Source organism: Anguilla rostrata, chromosome 16 (genome assembly GCF_018555375.3).
Source record: "Anguilla rostrata isolate EN2019 chromosome 16, ASM1855537v3, whole genome shotgun sequence".
Classification (NCBI taxonomy): domain Eukaryota; kingdom Metazoa; phylum Chordata; class Actinopteri; order Anguilliformes; family Anguillidae; genus Anguilla; species Anguilla rostrata.
The window spans coordinates 34,138,238-34,165,718 of NC_057948.1; the positions used below are offsets into that span (position 1 = coordinate 34,138,238).

The window sequence follows — 27,481 nt, forward strand, 5'->3', positions numbered from 1 at the left end:
TGCACTTCATGAATCAATTAGAGTAGTTGATTACACAGTTAGCTCAACTCACCTGCCGTCTTGGGTCTCAGTTGGGTGCTGATTTTAAGGTGAAAACAAAAACCAGCAGACCCTGTAGCTCTCCAGGACCATGTTTGGAGACCATTGACCTACAGACTATTTGCTTGTGGGCTATAAACTACGGTTGCCCAATCCTGTTCCTAGAGATGTACAGTCCTGAAGGTTTTCGTGTCAACCCTAATTTGGCACACCCGATTATAATAATTAGCGGCTAGACCAGACCTCTAGCTGTTGAATGAGATGTGCTTTGTTAAGGTTGGAATGAAAATGTACGAAAACGGTAGATTTCCAGCAACATGATTACGGCGAAAATTGCTATGCTGGTCAGTGGTCACTCCAGTTTTAATTAAATCCAAGCCATGTGCGAACACAATTGAACTTTTAAGTCCTAAATTGTTCAAATGTAGGATTGTCCACTGCGAACTTCCTGAGCGCAGGTCTTTTTCAGGACACGGGGAATGGTAATCGAAACCATTTCGGTATTTAATCGGCCTCGTTTGGGGGACTAATTTTGGCTGCGGGTTGTTGTTTTTTTACTTTTTACTTCGGAGCGTCATAGGCGGGATCACTGAAAGAACTATTACCTCGGAAGGCGACACGCGGCAATACCGCTGTCCTCTGCCTACCTGGGGCCCTTGTTGTGTGCAGTTTCCCTGGTAACGGGACGTCGCTTCGTAACTGGATGCCCAGGTATTTATGTGTCTTTCCGTATGCACCAGCACCGGCTCATTACAACCCCGTGGACACATGCCTCCTGCTTCTGCCAAAGGCGGGAACTAACGGCACGTTTCCTCGATGGTTCCAAAACGGTTAGGCGATGGCCGAGACCAGTCGCGAGATAAATATGGAAGGAAAAGTTATAGCAGACTTTGTCAAACCGTACGCTAGTCGATTAGGTACTCGGTAGGCCTATCAATGCAGTTATTTTGCCGTGTTAATTTTTTTTTTTAAACTTTGCTCACCAGTTTGGAGTAGCTGGACGGCTTCAGTTTTTCTGTCTGTAATTAAAGTTTAAGCCTGTACAAAAGTTTTAGGCCCTGCTATTCCGGTCGGCCAGTGGGGGCCGCTGGTGCACAAGAAATCGCTCGGGGTGCAACGAAAGCGCACCGTAGGACTGCTTGCCTCAGTCAGTATAGTCTCGATTCGGATTCCACAGCCTCCACGACGACAACGCGTTTACGATTTTACCGAATAAGCCCCCAAAAAAAAAAAAATTTCCATAGGTCCAACAATCTTAACAATGAGCGAGTCACAGTAAATGGTTGCTTTTTCAGTTGGGTACTGGGGTCTTAAAGTGGATAATCACTAACTTATCCCAACAAACCCAGACATTTCTTTTGGAATGGTTTTTTTTCCCCCTCCAGTATGACGTTTGACAGTCACTGAACAGTTTCATTATTTTTCTTTTAAAAAATTAAAAGTCGTGTGTGAGAGATTCTCGCTCTGCCTACCTGGAACATAATTCATGTAATGCATTTGACTCTTAGTCTAAAATATGTGTATATTAATTGTGCTTTTCTGCCATACAAACCCTGCTTTGCCCACATTTTACTCAAATCATTTGATCTTTGTACCCAAAAAAAAAACTATCTTGCAGTTGTGCAGTCTGTCCACAAGAGTGGGCAGCCGATCATTGTGCGTATTTGGGATAAAGTGCGGTTTTATAAATACACCACTATTATGTCTTATATAGCCAATGAGCTATTAACTGCGATGGATTTGCTTAACAAGACTGTTTATCCTTGAATGCTGCTTACGCGAAACAGATGATGGTGATGGCAGTATAGATGGAGGGCTGTGGGGAGAGGTTTGAGGTGCACGTAGTGTGTGTTGTAGGAATAGGGAGGTGAAGCAGAAGTCCCACCGAACTGCATTTCCGGTATACTGCATGCTATGCTAGCGCATTTCATCATAGACGACGAGCGACAACTTCATATAAGCAAATTAACAATTCAACGTTTAGGTAATTTAGGTAACAAGTTAGCTGATTTAAAAACTAGTTTTTCAATGATTTTGTTTAAAAAAGAATGATTTAAAATTGGCCTAAAATGGTTGGGCCCTAAAAAATCTAGGTTGCTTTTCTATGGAAGGGTTTCATGATGGCAGTTATTAGTGGCATGGGGAAGATACCAGTGAGCAAGGAATGATTTACAATCACAAGAACATAATCTTCTAGACTACTGAACATTTTTATTTTTTTTAAAAAGGTGGTTGGGATAGTGTGGTGTGAGCAGGTGGAGGGCTTCAGTTGGAATACTACTTTCCTTAGCATTTCAATAGCAGCGTGGTTCATAGTGGTTTCACGCAAAGGGCCACCAAACAGAGGTTCATACATATCATTCTTGGTTTATACTCAACCTGATATTCGTTATCTTTGAAGAGTACTGAAAATTCCTCACATCTTGATGCACAGGTCATGTCCGAGAGACTTTTTGGAGCTGGATCTAGGCTGTTTATGGTTGTAAAGAGCACACAAGGATTGTTCTGATTTTATTTACCAATTTTGGGGAAAAAAGCTCATTTAGTATTCCTAATTGTCTTGTTAAATTATGCGGCGCTCTTTGAGAATGTAATGATGGTCTTGCAGTTTAGCTTTTCTCCATTTACGTTCAGCTTTTCTACAGTTTTTAGGTTAATATCTTAGGCTAATAATTTAGATTAATGATGCTATAATATCAATGGCATCCTTCAGCTTCTAAAATCACTGACTAAAGCATTATGGGAAGAAGGAAGAGTTAACCTACTAGCACTTAGCAGCACGTCTAGAAGGTGAAACCTATCCATTCAAACAAACTGTACTCAGTAACGCCAAACCGGCTTTACGTTAACAAATGCGCGATTTACGTTCACATTTGTCGTTCAACAGGAGCTTCTGCACATACTGAAAGCGTATTCGAAATGGTGAGCAAACGCCACAAGAGCTAGAATTGTGCTGTTACAATCATATCTTTCTATGCGTTTTGTTAACATTGTGTGATAAATGGATTACTATTTAGGTCGGTGGTAATTTCACAAAATTAATCCACTCAACCACTGGAGTATTTACCTATTTATTGTCCTTGTAAAATGTAGCTGTACTTCACTGTTATAGGAACCGAAGGAGGAGATGGATATTGAGTTTAGAGGTTTTTTTTATTTATTTATTTTTTATTAGGGTTGCATTCGTAGGTACAATTAGGGAATAAAGAAGGAAAAGCGCTATAGAAAACACTCCTCTTTCAAAGGAAATGAGGTCTTTGTCAGCCATGCTGACCATAATTAGGGGTGCCCAGACCTGGCCTGAATCTTTACGTCTGACACTGTGCATGCTGGTTGTTAAATTTACTGCCGTTTGCCTTGTGCGCTACCAGTTTGTCTGAGAAGCGATGCTCCAGTACAGAATGTAATCTAATAAGTTTCTCAGAAAATCTTGGCTTTGGGTCATTTCCATATTGAGGATGCCATTGATCAGAGGTACTTGACCTATGGTTCTGGAACTCGCCCGCGTGCTCTGTTTTGTGTTACAGGCGATCACGTTAACTGCAGTAGCTACAAGCCAGCAAATGTTCTTTCGCGTTTTTGTATTCCTGAAATTTTATTAACACGATACAGGTTCGACCTGTTGCCGTTTGCTCTACGTTTCCTTTGAACTCTTATCTCTACCTATTTTTATACGGCCTCTGCTCTTTACACAGATAGGCTTAGTTTCAGCGAACAGGGCCCACGTTTATCCAGCATCATGGAGTAAGCGAGCTGATTAGGACTCCGCAGGTAACACCTCTCAGTCTATTGTTTAATCAATTTAAACAGTTTATCTGTTTCTTGCCATTTACCCACAATATTGGTTGATTTGACTGGTGAGGGGGAGGTTTGGAGAGGGACGGGGAGTTCGTTCCCCAGTGGTGGAACGAACTCCCGTCCCTCCGACCCTCCCCCTCACTACCCATCTTCCGCCGTGGCCTGAAGACTCATCTCTTCAGACTATACCTAGACTAACCACCACCACGCTGTATATTTCACTCTAAATCCCCCCACCCCCCCCTTTTTCATGACACTTGTTACATGTTGCCCCATCCCAGCACTTTTTGGTCATTTGTATTTGTCCTAATACTGTAGCTTATTCTTCTGCCTAGTTGGCTTTGCAGAGGTTAGGTCTGAATAGTGTTCACTGTGTGAACCAAACTGTGTCTTGGCTAGACATAGCTGTACAAAATAAGTATTGTACCTTAACTGAATCTGTGTTTAGCAGTTGTCTATGACCATGAAATGCACTTTTTGTACGTCGCTTTGGATAAAAGCGTCTGCCAAGTAAATGTAATGTAATGTAAAATCCTGTGGCGAGGCGTGTGGTGCGGTCCGTAGGGTGGGCGGACTCTTGTGGCGTGTATGTGCCAGTCTCCCGCGTGTTATCGATGCCCTGCCGTGGCACCTTCTGAGCTGCGTGTGCCCCCTTCTATCTGCCACCCTCTCTAACGGTCTGAGTGAAGCGCAAAATAAGAAAGGACAGACTGTCCCGTCTCTTCTGAAGAAAATAAAAATAACGGCTTGTGAATATGGAATGGAATGTTCGATCTTAATGCGCGCAGCTATTTTCTGACACGGTGTGGCCTTTAAGAGGATAAATCGTCCCCCAAACATGAAGTGTCTAATTAAGAACAATTAACAGTGTCGCTTCAATTTGGGGGGGCTGTAATTTTGTGACTGGAACAAAACCCGGCTTACACACAGTGGTCACGAGGACCGATCTTGAGAACGACTACTATAAACGGACAAGATGGCTGACGGTGTGGTGTGGTGGTATGAGTTGCTGTCACTCAGGCTGGCGTTGGCGCATTTGTACTGTGGGCTGAGCGCTGCTTCGGGATTGGCTGCTCTGACGTTGGGAAGGACGCAGATGGGCCCTGATGATTGGACGGGAGGGAGAGAGGTGAGCCTTAAGCGGGTGCCTGCAGGGGGAGCTGTTGCTCATTCTCATCTCACACCCGTGCGTGGCGGATCTTATGGTGGAGTTCATCCAGTCGACATCGTCAAATATTTCTGAGTTTACCACCAAGAAGTTGCATTCAAACGGTCGTAAATACCAGTGGTAAACTCGGGTAAGTCCTGTGATAGCAGAGTTAACCAGTTGTGACACATCACTGACCTCAGCTTGCTGTTAACACTTATCCCGAATACCCCACCTAAGTAGCTAGCTGGAGGTAAGATTAGTACCGTGAAATGAGCGACCGCGAGGGACAGTAAGAAGACAACTTAAATTATATTAAATAATTCCTTCCTGCAGGTGTGTCCACCTGGGCAGTAAGCACAGGAGCAGGTATTGTGTGTGATGTTAGTAAGGTAGAGAGCCATGTGATTGGACGGGTGGAAAGTAGTTTAATTGGACTGTTACTGCAGAAAGCCATGTGATCGGGCAGTTGGAAAGCCATGTAATTGGACAGATGCCCCCGAAAGCCATGCGATTGGACAGGTATGCCTGTCCCATAGTTGACCCTAGTCTCCAGCAGGTCCTATCCCAGATCCCCTTTTTTTGGCACCATCCCATAAGCTGGCAGAACAGGGTTGTGCTGATTGTGGGGTCTCCGCCCTGCTGGTCCGAAAGGGTTAATAGCAGTAGTGGACTCCAACACAAAGGCTCTGTCTGCAGAGTAGACGGTAGCACACGGTCCTTATCTCTGTTCCATACATACAATGGGCCAAACTGATTGAGCTCGTTTGCTTTTATGAGTATTTGGGGGAAATCTATGTGGGCCCTTGGCTGCTTAACTGTCACGTATTTATTAGAAAAAATTGAGTTTGTAGAACTGCTCCTACTCTTAAAATCTCTTTCTGCAAATAACATAAAAATCGAATGAAATGAACGGTGTGAGATTGTTTTTCCTGTATCTTGCTCTGGTGAAGCTTACAGTTTCATTCTTTGTTTTCCTCTCTGCTATGTTTGTTGCAGAGCCGTTTTGTCAGGTATTTACCGGACAGAATTACATCTGAAGTGCCGCAGATAAGCTCCAGCCGAGAACTGGGTGCTTTGATGTGCCGCCGCGGTGATAATGGCTCGAGGCTGCGAGCGAACGGAGCCGGGCACTTGCGTGTCATTGCCGCCGGGTCACCGAGAATGGAACGCGCGCCACCAAATCCGTTGCCTTTCATGTGGATTTTCGGTCTCTGCTAATAGCACTTTTTGCGCCGCGTTGTTAGCAGCGCTTGCACGCGTGAAAAAGATCTAAATTTTGACCTATTCTATCCCATCTTTGATGTCATAAACTGAAATGGTACTTTTGATCCATATGGAGCCAATACGCACGTTTGCGGCCATGATTTAATTAGTTGCATGCCTTAGTTCTCGCGGTAATTTCTCCTTTACGCGTTCGTCAGTGTAAGCTTTGCCCTGTTGCGAGTCGTTCCTGAGTGTTGGTGGCGATGTTTTTCCCCAGTTATTGCAGTCTTCGTGAGTCACCGCCGTTAAAGACTTTTGGAGATGATCCAAAAGCTTGAGTAGCATTCACTGATTACACAAAGCATATTGTACTTTTCTTTTGCACAGCCCGAAGGTGAAAATGCAGTGCTTTCACAAATGTAATGTGGAAGTCTTACAAATGCAGTAAAAAAGACGCCTATTATCCCTATCTTTTTAAATAACCCATAATTGCAGTGTCACGTTATAATGTCCTGAAATTGCTAATACTGTGTTCCAACTTAAATTGCCGTGTCCATTATAATGTGTTCTGAAGTGACTAATCAAATGTAATTTGCTCATGCTAATAGCTTTGACTTGATACTTAATGTTGTATTCCCACTCGAGCCCTGGAGTGTTGGCCAGCCAGGTGGTGATTAATGCTGAAACAAGACTCTAATTAGTAATTACTCTGGGTATTTACGTTGTTTCACTTTCAGCGCCTTTATGTCCGAACTTCGCAGCCTGAGTTAAAATGGCTGCTCGGTGGATCGAACCGTTCTACTTGCGGCGTGAGAACGTGTTTGCGGTCTCTGTGCGCACTGGAAGAGCCTGCCTGCCTGCTTTGAATAGCTGTCACCTGTGCATACATTTTTGTTTCTCACTGTCCATTTGAATGATAAGAATTTAAAAAATAAAATAAAAATTGTAATGTATATGCATGCAAGTATATATACTGTCTGTTGTATGCTATTTCAGGAGTAATATAGTAATGTATACCTGCACAAAGATGGGTATGTTTATTGGCTATGTTTCTCTCTGTCTGCTTCAATTGTTGCTTTGAGAACTGTCGACAGTGTTTGGTCTCTTGATACAAAAAAAAAAAAACATACGTCATTGATATCAGTGAATGCCGTCTTCAGTAAGTTATATAATTCAAAGAAAAGCACTTTTGATAGTTACGACTCATTGTTAAGGGCTGAGGTACGTATATAGCTACCTCCTTACCGTGACCGCCGAAGTCACACAGGATGACGCGTCACGCAGAGGAAGGGTTGTTAATGAGGCCCAGAGTAGAATAAACCCTGAGAGAAGAGGGGGACAGGATTCAGGTCTTAACTTTGATGTTCCTGACGAATTTGTTCTGGACCCAGTGTGACTGGCTTGTGGGGTAATCGCCGTTCTCTGCCGATGACCCAGCTACTGTTTGTGTAAAATCCGTCATTTTCAAATGAAGAGACTGGATATAAGGACTCCATGTTGTTCTAGCGCTGCTGTTTTATGGTGGTTTATCCACCCCCCCCCCCCCCCCCCCCAGACAGTGTGACATAGGGAGGTAATGCCGTCTTCTAGTTGAGCGTTTATATGATTGCGTTTATGCGTTTATTCGACAGTGCTTTTGACTTATTCCAATTCGGCGCTGTTTTCATCATGTCGGCATGGTGAATACACCCTGGCCTTTCTGCTCGTTGCATTTATTTGTGAGAAGTGAGAGGGGGAAAAAATCCTTTTTTAATAGCATTTGCTGCTCGTTGTCATCTTGAACCTCCACGCTGAAATGAAGCAGAGGACATGTAAAAGCTATTTTTACTCAATTACCCATGGGCCAAAACCCGATTAAGGTCTTATTAAATAAAACCGCCACCGAGTGAAGTGAAGTTTTGGCAGTGCTAAGCTACATTCGTTTGTCTTGTGTCGTAGCATTACAGAACATGTATTTCATTTTATGGTAGCATCCAACTGCAAATGCCTGCTGGGATAGACTGCCCCCTCCCAATGACCCTGACCAGGAGTAAGCGGTTAAGAAAATGGATGGATGGACAATGAAGCCTAAATTACGTACAAAAAAAAAGGTTTTCTAGCTCATATCCCTAAAATGAGGGGTTTAGTTCATTGCACTGTCCCACATCTGGTTTGTCTTGATTACAAAGCCCTTCGTAGTCATCAGTTTATTAGGGACCTGATTGTGACTGTTTGACATGAATATTGTTTGATGCAGATAACAGGCCAAACAATCTCAAACCAAATCCGTAACAGATCTGTGCAACCATGCACACACACAGACTCCATGCACTCAAAACATGATGCTAGGCACTGTTCTAATGACCTTTTTTGTGTGCAAACGCAGGCTCGCACACTTCTCGGTGTACATGCGGGCCCTGGATCGTGGCGAAAACAAACGCGTGCAAATTCGTGGTCACACACTAACATGGAAAAGCCATGCCGCGGTCAAACTCGTGTCACGTGATCACATTAAGCATGTTGGCCTCTTTTCAGAGCTGTACAAAAGATTGTAATGGCTGCTTATCAATGAGTCAGCTGGTATTAAGCATTTTATTGGCCTCCAGCATATGCTTCTCTCCGCTCGGTCTCTTATAATGGCCTCTCTGTGTGCACACGAGCACACTGCTTTTTTCTGCGGCTGGTTTGCTGGTTTTGTCTGTATTCATGCTCAAATCCCCAGCTTGGCACTCTCTGTACTGTGATCCATTTCTGTATTGTGATCCCATCTCTATCTGTAACACTCTCTCGCTGCACTGTGATCCCATCTCTATCTGTAACCCTCTCTGCTTTACCCTTGTCTGAATAGAAGTGGGGAAAAAATACAAAAGGGTGGGCCACTCCTTTTTAAAAAAAATTTTTCCTTGGCGTGCCTTTGTGTTCACCATAGCAGTTTGAATTGAGTTTGGCTGAAACCGTTACAACACTGTGTCATCTAGGATTTGAACTTGCACTCTTCTGGTTGGACGTTCAGATCTTGGACCCCTCGGGCCCTCTTACTGCCTTTGTGTGGAAGGGACTTCTGATCTGTGCAAACCCATGGTAGTCACCGGGCGTATTTCCCAGTGAGCACAAGCCGAAATCTAGTCTGTGAATGTAGATGTCTAGAGGAGTGGAAATTTAGGTTGAGAGATGTTTTGACAGAACCAGACTAGGTTAGGTAGCCTGGCTATGTCCTAGCTGGCTAGGAAATTTTCATTTTCAACCAAATCTAGTCAGGTTTTTGCCAAATGTCTTGATAAAACCTGAGAGAGGTTCTCAATGATCCAGGGTGTGTGCTCAACTGGGTTGTGTCGGTGGTGGAAGTTTCTTGAACGGCGGCTTTGCCAGAGAGCAGGAGCTGGACGAGTTCTGATATGGAACCGCGTCTATCGTTACTTCTCCATCCCTACCGGTGTTAAACAAAGCGGGAGGGTCAGTGCCCGCGCAACGCAAAGATAAACTGATAGCGACTCTTCTCTGCATCGGCCGATGTCCTTCCTGGTCCGTTCTGTGGTCGAATAGAAAGCCGCGATCCCGCTTGTCCTGAAGGCAGAGGGCAAGTCTCGTAAGTTCCGTTCCCGCAGCCGAGGTCGCGGGAGATCGTTACCTGTTTAAATGCTAATCAGGTGTGCGCGCGATATTGGCTCCGCTGAAATCACGTCAGATGCAGCGGGAAGCGGAGAGAAAGGGTCGGAGAAAAATAGGACCCCGGCGGGGTGATTACTGCCCCGTACACCCCTACTGTTCTCTTGTATTTCCCGTGAAATATTATTCATATCCTGCCTCTCCGGTGAGCCCTTTCTCTAACCCCGGTGTTCACAATAGAGCGGAGCGTCCGCGCTGTTCTTTTTTTCCCGTTAAGCCTCATCTCCTCCTTATTTAGAAGCCTAATGATTGACATTTTGTTATCTCGCCGCGTTCCCTTTGATGGCTTTGGTGGCAGCAGTGAATATGGCGGTAAAGGCGCCAGGTTCCGCGGCCTCTCCCGCTCCGCTCTCTCTCTCCTTAGGGCGCGAATAGCCGTAAATGAGGGAGACTCCCTACCTGGGCCTCGGCTATTGTACCTGTGCTAACATGACCCGGCAACACCGAAGGAACCGAAGGACCCACACTGCGCTGGCAACAAGCTCCGCTCCGCTGGTGACACTTTTCCGGGGTCTTCTGGAAGATGAGCTCGTCTTTACGCGTACGCTCATTTGTCAGATATAATTTATATCACGAAGGCTAATGGCTGTGTCGCCCTTTAATTGGTGAACAGCCTAGCAAGTACAGTCTCTGGGCAAAATACACGCAGCACAGCCAAGGAGACATTCATACAAAAAAACCTTTATCCTGCTATTTAAAAAAAAAAAAAAAAAAAATCATAAAATACAGGCAGGTTCCTGTATGGCTAAGAGTTGCATTTTGTGATGTAACCAGCCGGTTACATCATCGTACCGGCTTGCAGGAACTGCATGTACGCTTTAGCAATATTAAAATAGATTTTATTTTTCTTTTGCATATAAGAGTGACACGAGTGGCAGTGGCAGTGTGGCATGAGACTGGTGTGTTTAAGGAACGGGATCCTAAACAGAGGTGGGTAACCCGGCTTCAAAGAGCAAAAAGACCAGCTGATTCTAATTAGCATAACTCGTCACCATGGTAGGAGAACTAATTATTGTAATCAGCTGGTTTAGTGCATGGTGGTGGAGCAAATACACGGTCAGTCTTTTTACTCTTTGAAGCCGGGTTACCCACCTCTGATCCTAAAACCAACAGGTTTCACTGCAGATTCTGTAGCAGAGGTGGACAACAAGGGTCGCGTCTGTTTCTGGTTTCCATGCCAACTTCTGGCCTTAATTACTTAATTAGCCCAAACATTTATGCAATCTGACATTTTAGCCACATTTCTTGATAAGCCCATGAACAACAGTCTGAAGCCTGTTCATGAGTTCCTATATGAAATGTTTTACTGTGATCTAATCTAAGAGTCAACCAGTGTTGGAGTATACAGCCAATTAGCTCATTTAGCCAGAGTAACTGGTGGAAACCAAAAGCTGTATCCACACCGGCCCTCTGGGACTGGTATTGACTGCCCTTGTTCTGTAGGCCCACCAGATCCTCTGCTCTGTGTTCTTAACGTCTGATGACCAGCCTCCTTGCCGTTGATGTCGAATCATTCTAATTTTTTTTGCATCCTCTGAAAATTCATTAAAGGGCATCACCTAGTACAGTACTGTGGGAATGGGTTTTCTGTGCTGTAATGCAGTCCTGTAGTCAAGAAGGGGGAGGGCAGAAGGAACTGAGTATCTGGTGAGTCTATAGAATCTCTGCTTACATGTTTGTAGCTGATGATGGGAGTCCTCCATTGTGTCTCGAAGTTTGGTTGATGCATAGAGTTAAAGGGGGGGGAAAATAACTTTCAGCATTAAACCACTTGGATAATGTTCTTCTTTAACTGTGCTCTCTCTTGCTTCATTCATTCATTATGTTGCCTTATTTCAAATATAGAAAATGAACACTTGTGAGCAGGTACAAAACTACCTGGTTTCTTTTTGGGGGACCACGTGGACAGTTATGATTTCTTTACACCGTGTGTGTCAGAACAGATAAGGCAAATGGAAACCTAGAAATCTGGTTATCATGCAGCTGGAATGACTGTAGGACTTCTACAGTTTTGTTTTTTTCTGACAGCAGTGTACTGAAGAGTTTGTTTTATTAATTTGACTGTAACCATAGATACCATAGCCATGATATTTCTTCAGTAAATCGGCACATCCTCTTTTCATATAGCATAGCTTTTGCCATCCTACCCAAAGCTTACAAGTCCACTTGCTGATTGGTTCAGTGAGTTTAGGAATAACCAATGAAAAAGAACCAGGAACAGCTGTAGGATTTAATACAGCATTACAATGCTTTCTTCTGCTTGTTTTTAAGTAACTGTTAACTGTATGATATTCTGGGTGTGTTCATTTATATATTAAATATCTACCATTCCTTACATTAAACAGCAGAACTGAACATGTGCTGAACTATGAAATTCCTAGGATGCATATAGTCATCCAGGAACAAAACCAGATTGTCTCCATATTAATATATATATATATATTTTTTTTTTGTCAATGATCATGTTTTTGCAGATAAACTCTCCATTACAATTTGCTTGTATTTGATTAATGAAGTAAAACAAGCTATTTATGACCTTGTTCTTGTCTTTTAAAGAGTTTGTCATTCAGTGTAGGGTGCTTGACATATCTGCCGAGCGCAAGTGTATGACGAGCAGTGATTACTCGTGTTAGGTACTTCCAAAAGGGCCATTCACGTTAATTAGCATTAAGATGTGGACCTGTGGAGGTCAGAACAGCTGAGACTGTGACCCATTTCAAACGACGACTGAAGACCCACCTCTTCAGGCTGCACCTCTCCCCATCCCTCCCTTCCCCCCCTGTAAATGACTAAACTTAGGGGTGTAACTAGGCAGCTGTTTAATAGGTGACTTAGTTGATGCGCCAGTCTTAACGACTACTTGTATTTTTATTTATTTTTATTTTTCCATAGATTGCGTTGTTGCCGTTCTCGTTGTTAGTGTTAATCAGTTTAACCACCAGGGTCCAAGTTGAACTATGCGGTTGTTCCCTGTACTTGGACCGGTACTTCTCTCTAGGGGTTTCGTCATACTTGTTCCTGGTTATGGTTATACACTTTGTTGTACGTCGCTCTGGATAAGAGCGTCTGCCAAATGCCTGTAATGTAATGTAATGTAATGTAATGTAAGATTGTGAATGCTTGAAGATCGACGGCCCCTGATGAATATTATTGCTTTTGTGCTTTCCATGTTCCTCAGTGCTGAGGTGCCCATGCCGCGTCTTTGACCCTGGAGGTGTGTGGCCAAGAGCCTTCTGCTTCCTTCACACCGGTGGAAGTCTGATCTTGTCGCGTGGAAAGTGGGAGTGTGTGGGCCCTTATTTCCCCTCTGATTTCCTTTCCTCCTGCACGTGGAGATGCCGCTGGCTCGATTTTGTACCAACTGAGCGGGGCAAAAGTTATCAACAAGTGCTTTATGTTTTAATTTTTTTCCCTTTCTCCGCAATCTTCAGTGTTGAAGGCGAGTGGTACTTGAGGCCTACTAGAAGGCCTGCTGGATCTTTGCAGGCGCTGGAAAGATCCTCAACTAGCGTGGATGCCGACCCGAAGCCTATTGGCACTCAATGGACATAAGTATATTTATTTGGCAGACGCTTTTATCCAAAGCGATGTACAGTTTAAGTGCATACTTGTATGTAATTGGACAACTACAAAACACAGTTCCGATACAATACTAGCTGTACCTTGCTCAGACATCCTGTCCGTTCAACATGCCCATAGGCTGGTCGAGTTAAGAAAGCATGGGACAAGCCGATAAAGCACAACATCCAAGAACGATATGAGTGCAATGTAAGTTCTAGATGAAAATACAAGCGTAACGTGAAGGTGATAGAGGATCAAGACAGAAGGATACAAGCGATAAGCGCACTCCTAGATTGGGAGTACCCTGTATAGTAGTGATAGTTAATCCAGGAACAGTCTGAAGAGATGCAGTTCCTTTCCCGTGTGGACGGATGAGTCGCGCTAGGAGCGTGCCGGTTCGGTGCGGGGCACTGAGGCATTAGTTCTCGGGTAGCCCAGAATGTATTAAAGTTGCTGCCACCTGTTTCCTGTTCGCTGTGTGTGGTGTGGTGTAGCTACGGTTCTGGCTAGCCTCACTTGTCAGCCTCATAATATGTGCTCATAATGTAATGTAAAATTAAATAATATAACATAATCTATTGTTTTGGCCAATCGTGCACCGAGCGTCTGGAACCGAGGATAAGGCACATTACCGGAAAAAAAACCTTTCCTCACTACGCGCCAAACCTCGGGTGTTCCTGAGCGCGTGCTGCGCCAACACTGAAAATTCTTTCCGCGTTTTGAGATGTGACCTGAATGTATGCGCACGATTCCTTGCCGAATATACAGGGCGCCCCTATGCCATCTCCTTATAACTACCGGTATTACTACTTTTACTTTTGAACGGTACCAAAATAAAGACTGTGTTGTGAGCCAAATTTAGTAGTTCAATTATTTTTGCTGTCTTGCTGACGCATTTTAAATTGTCAAAATCAGTCTCAGTCAATTTTGTACGCGGCTTTTATTATCCCGTCAGAGTATTTTGAATAATGGCCCTTTGACCCTGAACAAGCAGGACATTTTCCTTTTAACGTAGCCTATGATCTTAATGGCACAGGGACCATTTTCATTGTCACCGTGTGTTTACGTCCGTAGACATTGTATGTTTTAGGATGACTACACTTCTCTTTATCATTGCGTTTTCGTTACAAAGGGTATCTGACTCTTCCATTCACGAGTGATGATGCGGGTACAATTATTCTAATAAAAAGCCTTGTCAGTTTCAAAAGCCAGGTAGTTCTGTTTTTAATTCTGTTTTTGTTTGGATGGGTGAGGTCAGAATCACGTCATCCTTCGTCCATGTATGGCAAGGCAGGCAAATCGTAATCCGATAAAGAGACTCGTAGCAGTTCGATTATTACATCCCCAATGGCTTGCAAGAGCACGAGCGCATTACGGCAAATTGTCCAACTTCTTAATGTACTGACAGACTGGGGGGAGTCGTGACGTCAAGGACAGGTGGGTCCCCCCCGCCCCCCCCCTCCATTCTCAATAAATAGGCAAACGGTACCCTCTCACATTCTATTGCACGCCGAGTACACGGGAAAAAAGGATGGAAAAGTTCTCCCCGGAAAATATATTCTTATAGTTTTAGTTTTTACAGACTAAATTCATACTTTAAAGAAACAGGTCTCCAAGTTTTCAGACTCATTTCTACACATTTGCCTTTAAGAAGAAATATAAAGGTGAGTCCGAAATTTAGGCTATATAGAATGCTCTTGAAATGTTTTTCGTTGGGCGTGGTACTTGGAGCGTCCACAATTGAGTTCTATTAATGTCCAGTCGCCTGCTTTCTGAGTTTCGGTTTGGGTGGCCTACTTTTGTCATCCAAGTAAAAACACGTAAGCCCCAATAAAGAATGTGTGTCTATATCTGCGATTAATTGCATGTATTAAATTGGGCAATTTCCCCCAAAACCAATGATGTATTGTTTCCTTCCTTGCAGATGCAGAAGTGTGTCGGGGTAGTTTGCGTGTTCCTCATCTTCTGCGCAGCACTGTCGGAGACCGTTGGATTGGTGATTGCGGTAGGCTTAACTCTGAACAAATCTACTTCGTGCTATGTCTATGCAAATACGGGGCCCTCTAATTCTTATTGGAAAATAGCGTAGTCTAATTGATTGCTTGCCTGTATTGTAGTCCTCGAAGGTTTCGGGGGGGCGGGGGATTTTCCAGATTATGTTGGTGTGTACAGGTTTGTAGCGGAATATGCAGAAAGATCACGTGCTAATCTTGCTTTAATGGAATCACCATGCAGTTTATTTAAAATGTATTTAACCTCAAATATGAACAACATTATGTTAAAGCGTCTTTTATGTTGGTTATTACATACTGGTTTATATTTGCCTTGGCCTACTCATTTGCAATTTGACTTGTATGTAGCCTAGCGTAACGGTTTGCAGTTTTCCCGATACACAGTAGGCTAATGCAGAAGTCGCGACCTGTAAGAAAACGTCAAACGGATAATATATTAAGACCCAACACGTATTATCAAATATCAATGTGATACCGGCAATAATCTTAAAACGATGTTGTGGATCTGAGGTGTCCTTCAGTGAAATAACCATTCCACACTGTCCCACTCTTCGCAGGCGAAAGAGAAGCGCGGCTGGACTTTAAACAGCGCAGGGTATCTGCTGGGACCCCGTGAGTCTTCCCCTCGCGCATCCATTTACACCACATTGCACGAGAACACCACAGTTTACCTCAGACCGCGCGTCTGCCTTCTTAAATTAACCTTTGAATGCTAGTTTATACGTAGGTCTATTTTCTGTGTCCAAAATAAGTAAATATTTTACTTGTAAACAAAAATTTTTTTCTCTGGTTCCTTCGTTTTCCTGTTTAAAAAAAAAAAAAAAAATTCATTCTGCTTTAGCCTACGTCCTAGTACTGCTTGGAACCTAGTGTTTGCCTGTCGGCATAAACACCGGCCTAACAAATAATGTTTTACTGGATGTTTTAAGTGGAGAGTCACGGCTAGTTTTCAGCTTTAATGTGCTCGGGGCTCTGGAAATATTGGACCCTATTGCTGTAGCTTTCGGTTGTGTTGTTCCACAGCCGACGGCACCAATTCAACCAGACAGCGTTAAACATCACGTTAACATTTTAATATGGTGCTCGGCCAAAAAATAAAATAAACAAAATAAATTAAAAATAAAAAAAATAACAAAGAACGCTGTTAAGAAGATTTTAGGAAATGCTCGATTTGAAGAAACTCGTTACCGGATGAAGCGCAATCCGATTGGTTTAATCAGGGCCCTTTCAAAAGCAGTAATCACCAATAAACTATGCTGCACGTGGCTTTACATACAGCATCAAACTAAACGTCTTTTAAAATCTTCTATATTTGAGTGCGTGCGACCCAGAATAATTTCATGCAGTGCGGCTGTACGTTGACCTCGCATAACTAAAGGCCAGTTTTCAGTAGGCCTATTTAAGAAGGCAGCTCCCTTTTCATCTTCCCGATAAATTAACTGAAAATGAAAATAGGCGGTTCTGTGTGTCGACGTTCTCCCTTCAGCTGATCTGTGCGGTGCCGAGCTCTTGGAAGAGCCATCGGCGCGCCGGCCGAAGCCTGCGAAATAGTCGGTGTTTGTAAAGCCCAGGTAAAATGCCGTCATCCATGTGTTTCAGGTCGTATTGAACACCTAATACAGATAAAGGACAGTCCCAGTGCAAGGGGGCGAGAGGATCTGCTTGACGAATGTAAGATAGCACCTGCAGGTTGCTTCAGTCAACAGAATGCGCTGTTTTCTGTGTCAATGTCGTTCGCTGTGTCGTCTTGGGCGTACTGAACGTCGGGAAAGGCGAGGAACTGGTCTGGCTTCAACGAAGTTTAAAGGCAGTGTACACGCATCATCCTTCGTGTAATGTGCAATAAGTGCACTTTTGGTTTTTAGGTATTCTTATTGTTCATTAACATTTTTTGATGTTTGTTGTTTTCTTGCAAGTTGTAATGTGACTAAACTTAATATTTAACATTTAAATATTAAAGGTCCAAGCTTGCGTTCAGGCTTAGCTAATCAATCATCGAGATCTAAAGGCATCTCTGACGAGATGACGTGGTTTCGGTAGTACCAGTCATCACGTCTCAGTAATTAGGCATTGCAATGGTACCTCATTAATATACTTTCAGTTCTTGCAACTCTGTATTGAAGGTCTTAATTGTTGAGTGCACCAGTTCAAGTAATTAAATGTACACAAAATAGTGTAGCTTTAAGGATGTAGTGGGTGTCTGCTACCGACATGTTTGCCCCACCCTTTAAGAAGGGTCAAGGCCTTCTGCATTGTGCGAAATTGTAATGTAGTATTCAGCAACTCTGAAGAATACGAAGGTATCTAGCAGTGTCATACTGTCATTAGTTAGCTTGTGTATCGTCGTTAATGTACCGAGTATATCTAGTCCTGCCCTTCTGTTATGTGACACTTGTACCTTTGGCGTGTTGTGGGACCCCCCCGTCCCCCCCCTCCCGTCCCCCGTCCCCCTCATCTGTTATTCCCATTTTTGTTCATCTTTGGTCTTCACGTTGATGCGTCGTTTGTTGTATTCTGTTCGAAGTTGATTTTGCCCTCGCATTTTCGTGACTTGAAGTGAAACCTGCAGGTTGGTTTTTTTTTTAATTTTTTTTTTTTTTCCTGTTTTAGTTTTTTTTGTTTCAAGAAGCCATTTTTTTTTTTTAAAGTGGCGTTCCTTGGTACTGACCCCCAAGAGTGGGTAGAGACCATGTCCTGTTTTTCAGACAGCAGAAATGTATATCTCTTGCTAGGACAGCAGGGGGCGCCAGACTGGTCAGTTGTCCTGTGTGCTTTGTGTTTGCTGGACAGATGCCATTGACAGTCACAGAGCACTCAGCAACAAGCATGGCCTCGCGGGGAAGAGAGACCTGCCCGCGGAGGACGACTTCAAATCGAGTAAGAGCCCAAACCGCAGCCGGGGAACCACGCCCACGCTACCCTAGCATAGCCAAGCACCCAGTTGGTCTGCTGAAGTTGCCTCTCCGTTCTCTCTGTAGTGCGGTCTAAATGACAGTGTTTCCCTCAGAACGCGGCTGGGGCAAACCGATTGCTTAACTAACGGCTTTTAAACCAGTTCTGACTGGTTCGGTACAGAAGGCCCAACCCTTTAATGGTCAAATTGCAATGAGCAAACGGCTAGACTCCAGCCATTGCTAGCTCCCTTGCGCTGTGGCTGAGGACGGGCTAACCCAACCTCCAGCCATGTTAGGTTAGCATCTATGATGACTCGCTGGCTGACTGGCTCCTGGCTAGTCTGTTATGATGCATCCCTGGCTGAGATGTAAAAGTAAAAAAAAAAATTAAGTAAACATTTCAAAGAGGGCCTTGGATTAGTAAGACCTCTGTTCCTTGGTATTTCTGCATTTGCAGCAGGGATACTATTTTTATTTAACAATTATCGTTGTCTCTGTGAGTCCAGCACTCTAAGTCCCTTAAAAATATTACCTAAAAATAAAAAACCTTAACCCCCTGTGGAGCAGCTCGTTTTGACCAGAGAGGGTTGGGACAGTATGTGTGAGTCCAGTGTGTGAGAGCTTTAGTGTGTATAACATGCTGTCCGTTTCTCCAAATCCATTAACACACACGTCCTGTCCATTTACACAGGTGCCCTGAGAATAGCGGACGAGAATGTAATACACACCATCATCGACTTCCTGTCTTACCTGAAGCTGAAAGGTGAGGCTTGCCAAACAAATCAATCGATAAATCAATCAAACGGTGGTTTTCGTGGCCAGGCTGTTAATGCCATATGACTTAAATCATCTGCAGAGCACTTGCTTTAGAAGTGATAATAAAGTACAGCGGGTGGTCACGATCAGAAGTTAGGGCTACAGTTGTCTTTTGTGACTATTAAATAGGCAGAGACTACCAGTCCAGACTAAATACCAGACCATGGGGCCCATTCACACAGTGGAACAGTGTCTTAAGATACAGCATCAGACCATCGGCCCCATCCATGCACTAGAATAGCACCTTAATAGTTACTAGACCATGGGGTCCATCCGTGCCCTGGAACAGTGCCTTAACAGGATGAGCCACCCAGCAACCCCCTCTTATGTTCTTGTTCTTATACCTTTGTGTTTATTTTGTTGTTGTGTTTTTTTTCCAGAAATGGGAGCCCTTGACAACGTCTCCCCTGCCCTCACATCAGAAGAGGTGGGCCAGCCTTAGCCTGGGTTAGCAGTTAGCGTCACACGTACAGGAGCTGGTCCAGTTTCAGTACAAACCCCCCCCCCCCCCAAATCTCTCACGCACTTTCCAAACTGACCGACACTTTGGCTCCTGGAGCCCAGTCTGTTCCCCACTGTACAAGCCGCCAGAACCTTCCCTCCTGCCCAACTCCTAAAAACAAACATTGAGGATTGAGTTTTGTTTGTTTTTTTTTTTTTGGTTTATTTCCAGTTGGTTGTTTTTGTTTTTTTTTTGGAAAAAAATGTCTTATGAATAAAACCTAGTTAAAGTGCACAGGATCGTTAATTTGTTCCCTGTACAGATGCAGCAGAACACATTTTTTTTTTTTTCCCCCCCTACACGTTGCAAAGCAGCTGTGAGGTTGTAGTACTGTGCAGAAATGCACAGTACTACAATACTGTGTACAATTTTTAAAAAGACTCTTTAATTTCCTACTAATGCCGAGATATTTAGCGTTTTATTTAGTATTTAGCGTATTTTAAAATGGTCCCAGCAGAGTCTTCACCACGGCAGGGTTTGGCCCATGTAGTCCCTGAATTGTCCGTGGTCCTTCTCAGATAATCCAGCAATGACGGACAGCACTGCTGAGCTGCTCTCCTCCACACTCATATCAGCCTGCAGGGGCAACGCACGCACACACACGCACACACAAAATCACCCGAGACACACGCGCGCACACAGACACACACACACACACAGAATCACCCGAGACACACACGCACAAAATCACCCGACACACACACACACACATACAAATGTTAAAGGCCATCTCATAGTTCCAGCTCGCTGAAATACTAAAGCAATATCCAACCACGTTTGGGGGACACTTCGCTTTCAGTTGAGTTGAGCTTTGGTTCATTTTGTCATTTGCACACTACTCCTCCAACATTATGTCCATTTTTTCAGTCCACAAATTGAATTTACTTAGTTGACTTAACTTTAGGGTTGGGGTTACTCCATTTAATGTCCAAGCTTGCTAAATGTTCACCTGTCTGAAATTATACATCTGTCAGACACACTCAGGTCTTAAATAGACGGTCTTACACAGCTTACATTTCACATGGTTTGAACTCGGACAGCTGCATATATGTACAGGATCAATTTGGGTTCAGAGCCTTGATCAAGGGTATATTGGCTGTGCCCCACTTTGGAATCAAACCTGCAACCTCTGCATAATAAACCCAGCTCCCTGGCCGCCATGCTACACTGCCACTCATCGGTGGAACTGATGTGGCATGACAGAACAAAAGATGGTGATGGTGAAGGTGAAGAAAACAACCGGTCAATAAGCGTGAATAATCAATTCCTCATCACGTGAACAATGACCCAGATACAAACCACTGATTAAATCCAGAAGAAGTAGGCCCACAGCCAAAACCGTACCAGTGCTATGAGGAATCCAGGGGCCCCTGCCTATACATGGTGCTGGTACGGTTTTATGACTAAAGATTTGTAACGTGCGCTGGCCTACAGTTTTAACGCCCTTCCTTTCGGCCTGGAAGCCAATTTCACTCCAGAGCCCTGTGGAGAGAGTGGGAGCGTTTTACAGAGAGCGACGCTAAAAACCCCAAAAGCTCACCATGGGCCCGCCCATGTCCGTGCGCACCCATCCCGGGTGGAGCGCCATGCACAGGATTCCTTCGGGCTCCAGGTCGACGGCCAGGCACCTGGTCACCATGTTCAGCGCCGCCTGTGGCCAGACGGTGCAAAGACACAAGGACAGGAAGGGGGGAGCTCAAATTTTAAATGATTTGACGGCTGCACTAATGAGTCTCACGTGCTTCTTGCTTCATGGCACAATTATGTAATTGGGTGAATATGCCAACACTAGTTGGTGCTTCTCATTTAATTAACAGTAAAGCATTTCATAAATAAATCCAACTTTCAATTCAATTTAAATAATAAAAAAATAAAAAAACATTTTTTGCAGAGAACTGTCAAAAAGACACTTTACAGAGAAACGGAAGGAAAATTGGGCAAAAAGCTGGCCTGAACCCCCCCAAAAAAACATAATGATGAGAACAGGCCATTCTGCCCAACAATGCTCACCATTTTCCTGCCTATATGAGTGCTCTGATTACCTACAGACTAGATAGTATCTAAAGGTTGTATGTATATGCAGTTATGCACAGGCCATTGTCATCCACGAGCTTATGAAATAACTAAAATGTCAGACCACGTACATAAGACTTGGGCATATTTAAAGGACGGCATACGTGGAATCCAGAAATGGACGCAGCCCTCCTGCAGCAGGAGCAGTGAGCTTACCTTGGAGGTCCTGTACGCGTAGCTCCTGAACGCGGCCCCGGGGCCCCAGTGGAGCTGGATGGAGCCCAGGACGGAGGACATGTTCACCACCGCGGCCCTGTGGATGCCCATGCCGTCGCCCCGGGCAACGGCTGCCCTTAACAACGGCAGGAAGGCCTGCGTCACAGAACACGCAGGGTCAACGCAGCACAGCTAATGCACTGCCGCCGAGACCGTCATGTGATCGAGACCTGGCACAGCCATTGGCTGGCTGGAAGGCCCCAAAGGGGCTGCTGGTTTTTGCTTTCATTTCAAAATCACTTTAAAATCAAAACCGAGGAGAGGTGACTGCAGAGTTTAACAGCTTTAATATGCCTAATATTCAAGATGTTTACCCTTCAAAATATAAGACAATAACCCTGTTCAGTCATATCTATTATGGAACGGCAGTCTCTGTTTTGCGCACATTTGCCGAAACTTCTGCCTATATTTATTCTTTTAAAACCTGTTTGGGACGTTTCTGGGCGTGATGCTCTTTCCTGTGTGGGACGGGGTGGGTGTGGCTACAGAGCCTGTGGAGTGGGAACAGGTTGCAGCAGAGCGTTTGCAGCTAGTTTTGTGTTTGAGTTTGAACTTTTACGCATTTACACAGAAATGCCAAACTCATCCGCGTACCTTGGTGACCATTAGTGGGGACACAGCGTTGCTTTCGAAGTTCTTCATCATATCGCTGGCACTGACCCTCCCAAGGTCCGACGATATGTTGATAGCAGCATTATTAATCAGGCAACTCAGACCCTCGTTTCCCACCAATGATGTCACTTCCTGTATGGCGGTGTCTATGCTGGCCTGGCTAGTCACGTCTTGAGAGAGAAGGAAAAGTTATTCAATCCATTGCTAACTAAATACACAACAACAAAAAAACAGACAGCCATGCGTGTGCTATAATTATAAATACGAACAAATATCTCCTTAGCATAAAAAGGACGCCAAAAACAAACAAACTTAATAAAAATAATGAAATCGGATTAATTACAGAGTAATATATTCTAAATTAATCTGATATATTGTCCGTTATTGTCTGAACAATAGCCTCTCATTGCAGGGATATGAGCGTGGCACACCGTAAAACAAAAACAATTTCCCATATAAGCACCGCAGTCCCTTGAAATTATTTTTTAATATGTTACTCTCGCCATCTGCTGGTGAAATTAATATTTTTTTGAAGAAAAATAAATTCAGAGGAAATTAACTTACCAAGGGCAATAATGTGTACACACGAATGACTTCCGGCCAAATCTTGCAAATCCTACATTTATAAAATAATAATAATAAAGAAAGAAAGGAAAAAACCTTGCCTTTACGACGCATCTCTTCCAAAAACGAAGAGACACTAGCTCAGGGGTAACCAATCCGGATCCTGTGGAGATATACTGTCCCGTCCTGCAGGTTTTCACTCCTACCCTAGCAAAGCACACCTCGTTCAACAGCTAGAGATCTTGCAGAGCTGCTAATCACTAGTCAGCTATGCCAATATTTGGGCTGAAATGAAAACCCACAGGACGGCAGATTTCCAGGAACAGGGTTGGTTACCACTGCTCTAGCGAAACACCTTTTGAACCAACGCATTTTTCAAGTTGACTATTTCTCTATTTATCATAGAAATGCTATGCACACAAATTGTACCTTACCAACAACCGTCTCCCCCTGATTTATATAACCTACTACGCGCTTTACCTTGTAACAGGCTAGAATAGTAGTAGAGTGTGTTTAAATAGTTTTCAAATACCGAAACACATTTTTCATTAAGAAAACTGTTAGCGATTATCAATGTGTGACATAATGTCCCGATGCATATACGGAAACATTCGCTACCTTCGCATCCGCTGGCTTGCGGGCAGTCGCGATTACTCTGTGCGGCCTCTCGTTACTTTTCACCAGGTCTTTCACCATTTGGAGTCCGAGGCCCCGGTTCGCCCCGGTGATCAGCACCGAGCGGCACTTGCTGAATCCACCGCTCATAGTTCACAATCTATAACTCTGCTGGTGAAGAAGTAGGTTAGTATGCTTTACAATGAACGAGATAACGTAACAGACTGGCGTGTGGTTTTCACAACAACATCACAGATGCATAACAGTGTAAATATGTTCCTGCGCGCGCAAGTCCCATAGCAACTCTGACAGCCTCCGCGTTCTTTCTGTTGAATAAGTATATCCCGTCACTAAGTTGAGAGCGTTACGGCGCTCTTCCGTCACAGGAATCCTAGCGGCCACGGGGCAATATAGATCGCCAATAGGAGAGATTCTGTGGAGGCTACTCTTGTAACTGTTATTCCCCTGTGAATGCATGGTTTCACTCCAACCATAATTGCAACTCATGCAATGTAACAAACTTAACCATTTGAAGAGTTAAAAAACGTTAAAAAACGTTTTTCCAAAAAAATCTGAAGTTGGTGCTTCTTTCCATTTCTAGTAGCGATTGTTACTTCAGCATTAGAATGTTCAGTTAAGCACATTCTAATAGTATATTTGGGATCTTACAATGTCTTTTAATTAAGACCTATATTTTCCTCCCGCGGTAAGAAGGGGAATCATCTCTTGCAGAGGTTTTATTGAAAAAGGGATTGGCTTTAACGAAAATAAGCAAGCACACAAAACTTCAGGACTGAATTGGGATGCCTAAGCCTTGCAACAATATAAATAAATAAATAAAACAAATAAATAAATTTTAAAAATGAATTTATTAAACAGCATATCCACCAGCTTTCCAGGACCAGAGAAACTGACCCCTGACCCAAGCATTAAAATTGCCAGATCCTGCACCAACTTTTGATCCGGCTGGGTTTGGCACCTTCCCAGAATCCTCTGGGACTGAACAGTGTTCATCTCCACCCAAGCTCTGTGTCCTGTGGGCTTGACAGTGTGGTGAGATCCAGTCTTTCTCCACTCAAGTTCTGTGACTTGTTATCTTCAGCGTTCGTGTCGCGAATTTGATCATGTTTGCCGCCCTCCTGTGAACGGGTAATTATAATTTTTTTTCATATTTGTTTTCGGCTATTCAGCATATATACATTATTATAACTGTCTTAGATCTGAAAATGTTTTTGCAATGTTTTGTCTTTGTAATCTAAGACTTAGTTTATTGAATAGATAACAACAGACTAAACTAACAATTGGCAGAGGGCATGTTTTATGAAATATTCTAGGTAAATGTATTTTCTTATGAATTTGGCAAAATGGGGAAACCCTTCAGCTTGCTTGTACCATACGCTGTAAGAAATGTTACATAATGAAAATCTAAGTTACGCAAGATAAAATTACAAATGCTGATTTTTAAAAAGCATAAGGAGAGATGATCATATGCCGCTTTGTTGAAGCAATTCACTGAATGAAACTGTTAATTCATCCGCTGGCCTCTGGTGTCTATAATCTGTTCCTTTGTCTGTGTAAGTCTGTCATGCACGAAGAACTCTTCAGCTTCCTCAGCCAAATTTAGCCAGGATGTTTTTTTTTTTCCTGAGCATAAAACACCATCTTTGGAAACAGAATAAACTCTGGAACTTTATCTGAAATGTCTACATCATTACCTCCCATTACCTCCTACAGGCCAAGGTTGTGCAACTTGCCCATTAGCAAACGAAGAATCTGGCAGAAACTCTGGAGAGGAACGCTGAAGCTCCCCTACTGCCACCTCCTGGCAAAGTTAGGAATTGGCTCTCGAAATACAGTCAAATGTCATATAAGCACGCAAGTAAAACTCTTATTCCAGTTTGACTGTTGGGAATATTTTCAGTTGTGGAGGGGGAATCTGTATCTTTGTATCTTCCAAAATGTTGAGAAGATTTTTTTTTTTTTGTTGCCTATTTTTTGCTTTAAAATGGCGTATTTATTTCTGTTCTTGGTGCATCCATTTGGTGCCGCATGTTCCGGGGAACAGCACATCCCCTGTATATATGAAACAACATTATTATTGAATGCAGTGTTCTGATGAGCTGCTGCCGTTTTGAGCTGAAGTCCATTGTATTCCAAAAAGATTATTATTTACTCTGCAGCGACCTCTCATGGCCACACCATGAGCTGCTGCTGTATTAAATCGCACTTCGGTATTGTAGGCCTGTTTTCATGGGTTAGTAATGGGTTATATAAAAACAATTTCTGCTGTCTTTTTAACGAACAACTGCGTCTGAAAATGAACGTATTTTTCTTCAATAAAATCCCTCCTCTATGAACATGAAACCGTTACAAAGGGGACACAGGTTTGCCAATACGGTTAAAGGAAGAATATCTTGTTTGTAAAGTTTATTCATGAAATATAATCACATATATTAAATACAGAAAAAAATTACCCTGCCCCAAATTAGATCTATTGTGGGGGGAAAAGGAAAATGAACTGAATGAGCCCGAGATAAGGGGCCGTGAATGCCCTGTCCTGGTAATTACTGTTTGTAGGTCGTGCTGAGCTACACGAAATGAAAATGATTACTGGACTGTCAGCCCGGAATATCTTTTTGTCTGCAGAAAAGGAAAGAGCTAAAGTAGGGCATGTTGTGTTGGGCTTAGTGAAGAGTGCTGCAAGGCAGTAATGATCTTTTTGCGTCGGTGAGTTTGACGGAAATCAATGGCAATTTCAGTAAAAAAATAAAATAAAATAAAAAATTAACATCGTGACGGTCGCTACTGATAGCAGCATGAGTTTTTACAAATGTAAGGATTAAACTACAAATTAAACAAAATAATTAGTTAACGTACAACATCCTGCCAAACAATCAAATTAGTGATAATTATGTTCTGTCACTTTTTACTTCATGCTATTGCTATTGATGACAGCCATTATTTGACGGGAGACCCACCCCCCCCACCCCCGCAATTCGCCTATGGGAGGAACCAGAGTACACAGAGTACCCACGCGGACACGAGGAGAACATGCTAATATAATATAACACAGAACCTGGGACCTTTTTGCAGTGCTCCGCGTACCGCCGTATTGTGACGTAAGACCTAAGATGGTAAATATTGCATCTAAACACGAAAAGCACCTAATTAAGGAAAATTAACATGTTAAAATTCTGGGCGTTCAACTGTGGTTGGATTTTATTATTGAACGTCTTTAATCGAGCGTCTCGCATGATGAGATTTGCCCGGTTTGTAAAGGAAGACTACACGGGAGACTGTAATGTCGAAACTCCTTCCTGGAGCTTTAAAAAAAAAAGAAGCAAAAACATAAATTTTTCAGTCGGGTTCAACGAAATGACTTTCGCAGCCTTGACGCGCCACGCGCCGCGGTGTCCTCGTGTGACCCACCAGCTCCTGCAGAATCATTCCGACAGCGTCACTGCAGCTGTTCAGCACCATCTAGCTTGGACTTTGCGCCGAGGCAGAAGCCCCCCTCTATTCCAGACAGAATAACAGCGCCCACTCGATCATCTATCAAACTATCACTAAATAAACGTGACTATTTACTGTTAATATATAAAACATAGGGTATGTAAGCCCCCGTGGATAACGTAATTCATCAGAGAGTATAAATGTAAAGTTAGCCAACCTTGTACTGTGCGACTTACTGAGCGTACGGTTTATATATTACCTATTAATAGGCACGTAGGGACCACAGCATACCTTTTGCAAGAACGCGACGGCACCTCCCGCCTGTAGG

General features: G+C 43.5%; 2 protein-coding genes across 9 annotated transcripts; one reads left to right on the forward strand and one right to left on the reverse strand.

Annotated features, from left to right (window-relative positions):
• Positions 1-149: 149 nt before the first annotated feature.
• On the forward strand, positions 150-19,854 carry gal (galanin/GMAP prepropeptide). 8 transcript variants are annotated; one of them, XM_064313643.1, is made up of 7 exons: positions 150-383; positions 15,321-15,401; positions 15,966-16,020; positions 17,008-17,079; positions 18,199-18,285; positions 18,994-19,065; positions 19,499-19,854. In XM_064313643.1, the coding sequence occupies exons 1-7, from the start codon at positions 357-359 to the stop codon at positions 19,558-19,560; spliced, it is 456 nt and encodes a 151-aa protein (XP_064169713.1). In that variant the 5' UTR covers positions 150-356; the 3' UTR covers positions 19,561-19,854. The 8 variants fall into 8 exon arrangements, with proteins under 8 accessions (XP_064169713.1, XP_064169715.1, XP_064169714.1 ...); XM_064313645.1 differs by having other exon boundaries at positions 175-750; XM_064313644.1 differs by lacking the exon at positions 150-383 and adding an exon at positions 2,816-2,961.
• Positions 19,757-24,100, reverse strand: zgc:110339 (uncharacterized protein LOC550490 homolog). The gene is made up of 6 exons (XM_064313641.1): positions 23,704-24,100; positions 23,086-23,137; positions 22,504-22,691; positions 21,850-22,005; positions 21,161-21,271; positions 19,757-20,196 (listed from the first exon to the last, which is right to left on the reverse strand). The coding sequence occupies exons 1-6, from the start codon at positions 23,848-23,850 to the stop codon at positions 20,083-20,085; spliced, it is 768 nt and encodes a 255-aa protein (XP_064169711.1). The 5' UTR covers positions 23,851-24,100; the 3' UTR covers positions 19,757-20,082.
• Between the last annotated feature and the right edge of the window lie 3,381 nt (positions 24,101-27,481).